The sequence below is a fragment of the Anolis carolinensis genome, chromosome 5 (assembly GCF_035594765.1).
Source record: "Anolis carolinensis isolate JA03-04 chromosome 5, rAnoCar3.1.pri, whole genome shotgun sequence".
Taxonomy (NCBI): Eukaryota; Metazoa; Chordata; class Lepidosauria; order Squamata; family Dactyloidae; genus Anolis; species Anolis carolinensis.
Window position 1 is genome coordinate 188,936,994 of NC_085845.1, and position 9,911 is coordinate 188,946,904.

A 9,911-nucleotide genomic window follows, 5' to 3' on the forward strand; every position below is an offset into this window, starting at 1 on the left:
CTGAGGCTATAAGGGTGAACTAAAAAGCAACAGGATCACAGATTTTTCAGAAACTAAAAAGAAGATATCTGGACAGAAGAATGTATCAACCACTGCACTGAAAAGCATATGAATATTCATTGAATGTGTAGCTGCCTAGCAGTTAATGCAGCCTGTTTTTCAGTAAGTGCATCGGTGAGCAATGCTTCAATATTACCAAAGAGAATAGGCTTGATCGATCCATGAAAAATTTGATTCTAAACTCGTTTCAAAACTAGAGGGGGCAGTTTTTCGTTTTTGTTGCTAATAACGAATTTGGCCCCCAAAATTTTTCGAAATTAACGAAAATTCGTTATTTTCGAAATTAATTCGTTAATGGCGGACGCGCATGCGCGGTGGCCCAAAAACAGCCCGAAGGGGGGGGGGACTTAGGGGGCTCTCCCGCCCTCATTTTTTGAGTGATCTTCTTCAAACTTGGTACAGTGGTAGAACACATTTAACACTGATAGCTCACCAAAATGTGGAACGTTTCCCTTATCCTCTGATTTTTGGCAAATTTTCATAGCTTTTATAATAAACCATTTTTTAATAATTGCAGAAATCTGTTCCTGGTTTGAAAGTCTTATTTCCTGTTAAATTGGGTTGTCTTTACTGTGAAAGTCATTGCTCTACTTTAGAAACTTTGTTTTTGTGGCTGAAACTTTGTTAAATTGGTGTAGTCCCTGCATATGTGTGTGTGTAAAGGTATCCCTTGACGTTAAGTTCAGTCATGTCTGACTCTGGGGGTTGTGCTCACCTCCATTTCTAAGCCCAAGAGCCAGTGTTGTCCATAGACACCTCCAAGGTCATGTGGTCGGCATGACTACATGGAGTGCCATTACCTTCCCGCCACAGCGGTACCTATTCATCTACTCACATTGGCATGTTTTCAAGCTGCTAGGTTGGCAGAAGCTGGAGCTAACAGCGGGCGCTCACTCTGCTCCCGGGATTTGAACCTGGGACCTTTCAGTCTGCAAGTTCAGCAGCTCAATGGTCTTTGCCTTGGCTGCCTTCCAGATCAGGCTTATAACCAGCCTATTATGGGCCACAAATTAAAGAAAATTCAATCCCATTTAAGCACAACATGAACAGTTTTGATGCCAAAACCATAAACTCTGTTTATTAAACTCTACGATCCAAACTTTAGAACAACTTGCAAACAATTGAAGGTTAGACCACAGTAATAATAACCAATTCTATTCCTTTCCAAAATTTAAACATAAAATAGTATCTTTCTTTCCAATAGCATATAAACTTTTCCTTTCTTTACAAAACAAAATTCTAGACAGTAGCCATTTAGAAGATATTTCTATATTTTCCCTGCAAAGGATAGGGCTGCATCCCTCTGGAGACACACATGATAACCCGGACATGATATAAGGCACTTATATACGTTAAATAAACATGATGTCATTGCATATATAAAAGAAGCATGATATTAGGCAATTATAGTTGCAAATAATATAATTAAACATGTAAAAATTATACATCCATACATAAAAGAAACATGTAAAGTAACTGCATATATAAAACACAATATAAAATATGATATAAGGCAATTACAGATGTCAAAGGAACGTGATATTACATATGTAAAAAACATGATTATATGTATAAAAAAGCATGATACAAGGTGTCAGGATCTAGGCTGCTGGGCACCAATAACCATACACTGAGGCCAGATTCTATCTAATATCTTTATTAAAGGAATATATAAAGTCAATAAAAACAAGTGTAGAATAAAGTTCAGAAGCAGACCTTTCAAATGAGGCCAAATATAGTCCAGCAGATTATTGTCCAATATGAAATATTAGAGTCCAAAGATTATAATCCAATAACCGCAACACACGCTTTGCCAAGCAAAGCGTTGGGAAAACAGAAAAAGTCTTGAATCCAATGAAGCTTGACACAAGGCTGAAAGTTACTTGGAACGTGGCTGGAGCTGTGGCTAAAGGCAAAGCAACTTGAAGCATGGAACAAGATCTGTGGTAAATCCGTGAGACGAGGACAAGGCTTGGAACTAGATTCAGGAGGCAAGGAACAGGATTCGAAGTCCACACACACATGACCTCTCTCCAGGAGCTGACGAATTGACTCCGCAAGGAATCCTTCGCGCAATTTCCCTATATTGGGTCTCGTTTCCCCAAACAACAATCACTTTCCCTAGAGAACAGGGAGCGAAGGAAACCAGCTTGCAGGTGCAAGACTCCCCGTATTTTCTCAGGGGAAATACTTCTAATCAGTGGCATATTTGGCAGCAAGGCGAGCACTACTTCTAAATTTTTCTCTCGATCCTCTATCAGTCGTGTAAGCCTGTTTTCTCCCATAAGGGGGAGAGTTCCCACCAAGGTCAGGTTTAATTGGTTCTTGGACTAGAACTTCAGGCAGCTGCCAAGGCTCTGACTCCGACCGGAAATCTGGGGAAAACTCCATATTTTCCTCCTCATCTGCCACAATACTGTCAGGAATAGGACTGCAGGGCCCATGAGTCATCACACTAGGCAACTGACACATCTAAAAGAAACACAATATAATTAACCTAGGTACAACAAATGTGAAAGAAGGCAACAATATACATAAAAAAACATTTCTGGACTCACAAATGTAGTCTAAGAGAATTGGGCTTCCATTCTCCAAACCTGAAACAAAGTGGGAGGAAATGTAAAGAGTGTTAATGATGCTCGAAATCAAATGTTGTTCTTTTACAAAGTCAAACTAAAACTAAGAATAAATGCTTCGGTCTTCTCCTGATCTTCTTATCTCCTCACCTTGCGTCCAGCCGAGTTACGTCCGCACTTGCGATACAGCGACCTCTTCCCTTGGCTCAGTGGGCAGTATTTTAAAGTATGGGCCTTTTCGCCCGTGGCACCGCAGAGCGGACAGGTGTATTTGCGCAAGATGGGGCACTCCACGGTGCCGTCCATCCCCTTCAGCCGGTGGGACGAATAGACCTGCTTGGATTCCCCGTTGTGTTTGCAGAAATTGCAAATCTCCTTGTTTTGGGAAGCCTGGCCATTGGCACTACCTTTGGAGCTCTTGCTGCTGGAACTGCTTCCATTAACCCATTGTGATGCTGTTTCAAAGTTGTCCTCGTTGAGGACTAGCTGCATGTCGTACTCCATTGTGTCCCAACTCTGAGATGGAAATGGGACCTTCTTGCGTTCCGCGATGATCTCCGTAACCACTTTCGCAAGGCTCAGATAGCCCTTCCATCTGTCAAACTCCCTGAACATGGAAGGGGCATAATGTGGCACGTGCATGGCTGATCTGGAGAGCATGGTGCCAATTCTACCCTGGTGTGGACACACACTCAATGCCACATATTGGAGGCGGAGTCTTTGTTTTATATATAAGGGGAGGGGTTCCAAACCTTTCACATTGGACCCTCCCATCTATTTTTACCCTCCTTTGCCCTAGATTTAACCCCCACATGTCTAGACAATCACAGCTTTTCAAGGAAGAGTTTGGTTTTTCCAATTTTTTAACTTCGGAGGTAATGCCACAGTTTCTCCCTTGAGGCAGTGGTTCTCGACTTGTGGGTCCCCAGATGTTTTGGCCTTCAACTCCCAGAAATCCTAACAGCTGGTAAAATGGCTGGGATTTCTGGGACTTGTAGGTAAAAACACCTGGAGATCCACAGGTTGAGAAACACTGCCTTAAGGGAACGTTAGCAGTTGTGGTTCTGTTTGTCCATCCAAGAATGAGTTGAATTTCTGCCTTGGATGAAATAGCAACATTGCACATCCAACGTTTGCCAAAGTCCTGAAGGACGGATCCAGTAATGATGAAGCCTGCAAGAGTGTTATATTGCTTTTGCATGGCAGAATAGCATTGGACTGGATGGTCTCTTCTACCTTTATGATTCTATGATGTTTGGCGCCATGACTCTATGATTCTATCTTTTTAGGATTCTAGGACTTTTGGGATGATTCTGTTACTTGGTTCTTTGAGTCTATGACTTTAGGGACCATGTTTCTATTATTCAATGACTTCTGTGACCATATTTCTATGACTTTTGTGACCATTCATGGGCCATCTGGCTAGTATTCCGGGACGGTAAATGATATATCGGTTACAGCATCAGATATTTCTGGATACAGTAGAGTCTCGCTTATCCAACATTAACGGGCCAGCAGAACGTTGGATAAGCAAATATGTTGGATGATAAGGAGACATTAAGGAAAAGCCTTTTGAACAGCAAATTAGGTTATTTTACAAATTAAGCCCCAAAAAATCATGTTTAACAGCAAATTAGACAGAAAAGGTAGTTCAATACGCAGTAATATTACGTAGTAATTACGAATTTAGCAACAAAATATCACAATATATTGAAAACATTGACTACAAAAATAAGTTGGATAATCCAGAACATTGGATAAGCGAGTGTTGGATAAGTGAGACTCTACTGTATATTGTTTTTGCATGGCAGAATGGCGTTGGACTGGATGGTCTCTTCTAGCTTTATGATTATATGATGTTTGGTGCCATGTTTCTATGATTCTATCATTTTGTTGTCGAGCAATTTAGAACAGTATAGGATACCGCTAACTGTTTCTTTGAGTGGTGTTCTGTGGAAACACAACCCGCCCATCCTCCCCCGCTGATTTCATGAAAATAAAAGAAAAGAAAGAATAAGCCACATCCGGCAAGGCCCACACACTGAAATACTAGGCCGGCCATCGTTGGCCGGCAAGCTTCCCTGACTGGAAGAAATAGAGGCCGCCGCCCCAAAGAAGGGTTCTGTGCAAGATTGCACCAAGGGGTAAAGAACGACAGCCGCGAGAGAAGACAGAGGCGGTGCATCGTGGGAAACACGTCGACCACGTAGGCCGACAAGGCCCACACGTTGAAATACTAGGCGTGCCACCGTTGGCCGGCACGCTTCCCTGTGAGGAAGAAAGAGGGGCCGCCGCCCCAAAGGAGGCTTCTGTGCAAAATCGCATAAAGGGGTAAAGAACGACAGCCGGCGAGAGAAGAGAGAGGCGGTGCATCGTGGGAAACCCGACCACGTAGGCCGAGAGGCAGCAAAAAGAAAAGAAAAGAAAAGAAAAGAAAGAAAAAAGCCACAGGCGACAAGGCCCATACATTAAGCCGGGCCGGCCACTGTTTGCCGGCACGCATCCCTGAGAGAGAGAGAGAGAAAAAAAACCAGAGGACACCGCCCCAAAGGAGGCTTCTGTGCAAAATAGCATAAAGGGCTAAAGAACGACAGCCGGCGAGAGAAGAGAGAGGCGGTACATCGGGGAAACTCGGCCACGTAGGCCGAGAGGCAGCAAAGACCAAAGAAAAGACAGAAAAAGCCACCGCCAAAAAGGCCCACACTATAAAATACTAGGCCGGCCACCGTTGGCCGGCACGATTCCCAGACAGGAAGAAAGAGGGGCCGCCGCCCCAAAGGAGGCTTCGGTGCAAACTCGCATAAAGGGGTAAAGAACGACAGCCGAGAGAGAAGAGAGAGGCGGTGCATCGGGGGAAACTCGGCCACGTAGGCCGAGAGGCAGCAAAGACCAAAGAAAAGACAGAAAAAGCCACCGCCAAAAAGGCCCACACTTTAAAATACTAGGCCGGCCACCGTTGGCCGGCACCCTTCCCAGAGAAAGAGAGAGAAGAACAAAAAAAAGGAAATGTGGGCCCAAGCCCCTCAGACCCGGGGGGCCGGCCACCGTTGGCCGGCCCCACGCCCACACGCCGCAACCCACGGGGAAGGGCAGGCTTTCTTCACGTCTGCTTGCAAAATGTGGGCCCAAGCCCCTCAGACCCGGGGGGCCGGCCACCGTTGGCCGGCCCCACGCCCACACGCCGCAACCCACGGGGAAGGGCAGGCTTTCTTCACGTCTGCTTGCAAAATGTGGGCCCAAGCCCCTCAGACCCGGGGGGCCGGCCACCGTTGGCCGGCCCCACGCCCACACGCCGCAACCCACGGGGAAGGGCAGGCTTTCTTCACGTCTGCTTGCAAAATGTGGGCCCAAGCCCCTCAGACCCGGGGGGCCGGCCACCGTTGGCCGGCCCCACGCCCACACCGCTGAACCCACAGGGGGAAGGGCATGCTTTCTTCACGTCTGCTTGCAAAATGTGGGCCCAAGCCCCTCAGACCCGGGGGGCCGGCCACCGTTGGCCGGCCCCACACCCACACCGCTGAACCCACAGGGGGAAGGGCATGCTTTCTTCACGTCTGCTTTCAAAATGTGGGCCCAAGCCCATCAGACCCGGGGGGCCGGCCACCGTTGGCCGGCCCCACGCCCACACACCACAACCCATGACACAAAGATACACTCCATAACAGCAAACCGTCTAGCCTCTGGAAAAATCTAGCCATTTCTGTAGTCAATGATTCCATTATATTGTGATATTTTGCAGCTAAATTCATAAAGTAAGCAATAGCAACATATCATTTCAGCATATAGAACGACTTCTTATGTCTCCTTGGTTGTATAACATGCATTTATGGTGCTTTATTTGGAAAATAATAACCTGATATGATGTGTTATATGCTTTTCTTCAACAAGTCCAATCCAAGAAATTTGCTTATTTCAGCACTGGTAGGCCCGTTCGGCTTTGATCAGTGAGACTCTTCTGTGTTCATGTTGGGTCAATAAGACATAAGATATAACTGAAGTCACAGTCAGCATACAGCATTACCAGCTTAAAAAACAGTGGTGTAAAAACACGGCTCTAGTCCGAGGACTGAAGAGGAGGTAGTTTGACAGTTAAAAAACTATACAGTGCGAAATACTATTGGCCTGTCAAGCTATTCTTAAATAGGCTACAAACGACCACACAGACCTATAATGCTTTTTGGAGGAGGAAGGTTTTAAGGCTCTGATGTTAGGCACATGTTTCCATGCAGTTCCACTGCAGGTAAGACTAGTGTGTTCTTCAGGGGTTATTAAAGTTCTCCTGCAGATGACCTGGATAGAGGGAAATGACTTCAGTTGGTATACATACAGTTTAAGTAAACTTGAGGAAGTACAATTATGAAAGATATAGTGTGTAATGTAGTAGAAAGTAATTCAAAGTAGAAACAAAGCAGAAATGTTGATTCCAAAGGAAACATGAAGGCATTATTAAGTAATTGTTTTTAATAGCAAAAGAGATTCTGAGTGGATTGATTCTCTACTTCTTACTCTGCGTAAGATTATCATCACATGCTCTCGACTACACCCGCACAAGGCAATGGTACAGTAAAAGAAGACAATTTTGAGAAGTGGTAAAGGCCAAGGTGTCCCACTTCTTTCAGTGATTCCGCGTGCGCGGCCAGAGGGCGAGGGGAACCAAAGGCGGCCGTTCTGCCGCCACATCGTTGAGTACACTTCCTTTTAAGGTGAATGGGACACTGTCCCACAGTCTGTGATCACTCCACCCTCGTTATTACCAACAGACCAGCAAGAAACAGTTTCCACGAGACGGAACTTGCGCCCACTCCTTGAAAGCAGCCGCAAAGGCACACGCCCTGACGGGCAATCGGCAACGTCCGTGTGCGCGGACAGTGGGCAAGGGGAACCAAAGGCGGCCGTTCCGCAGCAACAGCGTCAATCACAACCTCTCAGGGTGATGGGAGACTGTACCACTGTCTTTGATCGTTCCACCCTCTTCTATCGTTTTACCCAAAGGCCAGCAAAAGGCAGTTCCCACTCTGGGTAACCTGCGCCCACACATTGCAAGCAGCCGCAAAGGAACACGCCCTGAAGGGGGAAGGGCATATACCTCTAGAGTGTGGCGTCACGTAGTCCGAGAGGCAGCAAAAAGAAAAGAAAAGTAAGGGAAAAAAACAAAGGGCAGCAAAGACCCCACCCTGAGCCAGCCGGCCACAGTTGGCCGGCATGCATCCCGGAGAATTCGGCACGGCCCTCCCACAAAGTTTTTTGTTTTTGCGACTTAAGCCTCTACCCACAGCAACACTCCACCACCCCAGGGGAAGGCCGTGTACCTCTTCTATCGTCCTGCCAACAAGCCAGCAAAAGGCAGTTCCCACTCTGGGTAACCTGCGCCCACACATTGCAAGCAGCCGCAAAGGAACACGCCCTGAAGGGGGAAGGGCATATACCTCTAGAGTGTGGCGTCACGTAGTCCGAGAGGCAGCAAAAAGAAAAGAAAAGTAAGGGAAAAAAACAAAGGGCAGCAAAGACCCCACCCTGAGCCAGCCGGCCACAGTTGGCCGGCATGCATCCCGGAGAATTCGGCACGGCCCTCCCACAAAGTTTTTTGTTTTTGCGACTTAAGCCTCTACCCACAGCAACACTCCACCACCCCAGGGGAAGGCCGTGTACCTCTTCTATCATTTTCCCAACAAGCCAGCAAAAGGCAATTCCCACTCGGCGTAACCTGCGCCCAAACATCTAAAGCAGCCGCAAGGCACACGTCCTGAAGGGGGAACGGCACCCTCTGCGTGCCAGGTCAAAGGGGGAGGGGACCCAAAAGCGGCCGTTTAACGACCACAGCGTAGACCACGGCATATAAAGGAGAAGGGACACTAGACAACCATTTGGAGAAATGCTGGCAAAGGCGGAGGAGTACCACTGTCTTTGATGATTCCCCCCTCCGAGTTATAAAGGCACCCTCCGCGTAAGCGGGCAGAGGGCTAGGGGACCCAAAGGCGGCCGTCCCATGACCACTGCGGCAACCACACCCGCTCTAGACAATGGGACACTGAAAGATGACAATTTAGAGAAGTTCTGTCCCAAGTCGAGGTGTAGTAATTCCAGTGGATAAAGACATCCTCAAAGGTTCAGATGGACAGATAGTATACCTCTGTAAAGTGAGAGTCTGGCGTATTCCTACACCTGAAATGATTATCTGAAGTATCCACATCAAATATAACAGTGCTCTTTCTGTACAGGAGCTGCGAGGATCTGTAGAAGACCAAACAGTCATGGCTCGTGATGGTAATATTTCCCCCCCCCCCCAAATAAAAAGGGAATTGAATGAAATCCGAACAGAACACAAAGAGGAAGCATTATCTACCTTGGCTTTTATGGTCTAATTTTCCACAGAATATCCTTCAACCTCTACAGAGCCAGTATTACATGAGAGAAAACGTTTTGTAACTTCCGAATACAGAGATGGGCCAAAAGTATATTAAGTTCAACAGGGACAAATGAAAGATAGTACTTCTCTCCGCGATGGTTGTTCGGGAGTGGAACTGTCTCCCCCGGACTGTGTTGGAGGCCCCTTCTTTTGAAGCTTTTAAGCATAGGCTCGATGGCCATCTGTCGGGGATGCTTTGAATGATACTTCCTGCGTCTTTCTTGGGGGAGAACTCGATGGCCCATGAGTTCTATTCCAACTCTACTTTTCTATGATTCCATGATTACATGATTCGTGAAACGGCCCCTTGAGATGGATGAACCCAAAAACGTCAGTGGGGCAACGTTGAGTGATGAAAAAGAGGAGAAAGGAAGGGAAAAGAGAGAGGAAAGCATTGTAGGATAGAGGAGAGAGTTGTTGGACAGAGTCCAAAGGGGCCACCCCCCCGCCCGGACGCCCAAAAAATTGGCCAAAGTTACTCTGAAGCAGAGTTGGTTAAAGGAGGAGAACTGTTGCTCTAGGAGCAGTCGGTCTCAAAATCCAAATCTGGGAAATTCAACACAGGAAGGTTGGCCTTCAGGAAAACAAGTTTCTCAACTGTTTGAGGGTCCAGCAAGCTGCGGTGGGGCGTGACTACATCTCCCGCTATGCTGAAGACCCTTTCGCTCTGGACGCTGGTGGGAGGACAGCTGAGGAACTGGCGGGCTACGTGCGACAGATCCGGCCACATGTGTTCGCGTGAAGCCCAATAGGACAATGGATCACAAGAAATTATCTCAGGAGGCTCCTCAAAGTACCTGTTGACCGAGCATTCGGCCGAGTCTACCTTTTGAGCAGAAGCCAGCAAAGAGGATTCTTCAGAGCAGGCA

The 9,911-nt window shown here is 46.9% G+C and overlaps 1 protein-coding gene across 1 annotated transcript; it reads right to left on the reverse strand.

Annotated features, from left to right (window-relative positions):
• Positions 1 to 949: 949 nt before the first annotated feature.
• LOC134299656 (nanos homolog 2-like) lies at positions 950 to 3,394 on the reverse strand. Its single transcript, XM_062983120.1, has 2 exons — positions 2,619 to 3,394; positions 950 to 2,532 (listed from the first exon to the last, which is right to left on the reverse strand). Exon 1 carries the CDS (start codon positions 3,294 to 3,296, stop codon positions 2,775 to 2,777), a length of 522 nt encoding a protein of 173 aa, XP_062839190.1. The 5' UTR covers positions 3,297 to 3,394; the 3' UTR covers positions 950 to 2,532; positions 2,619 to 2,774.
• Positions 3,395 to 9,911: the final 6,517 nt, after the last annotated feature.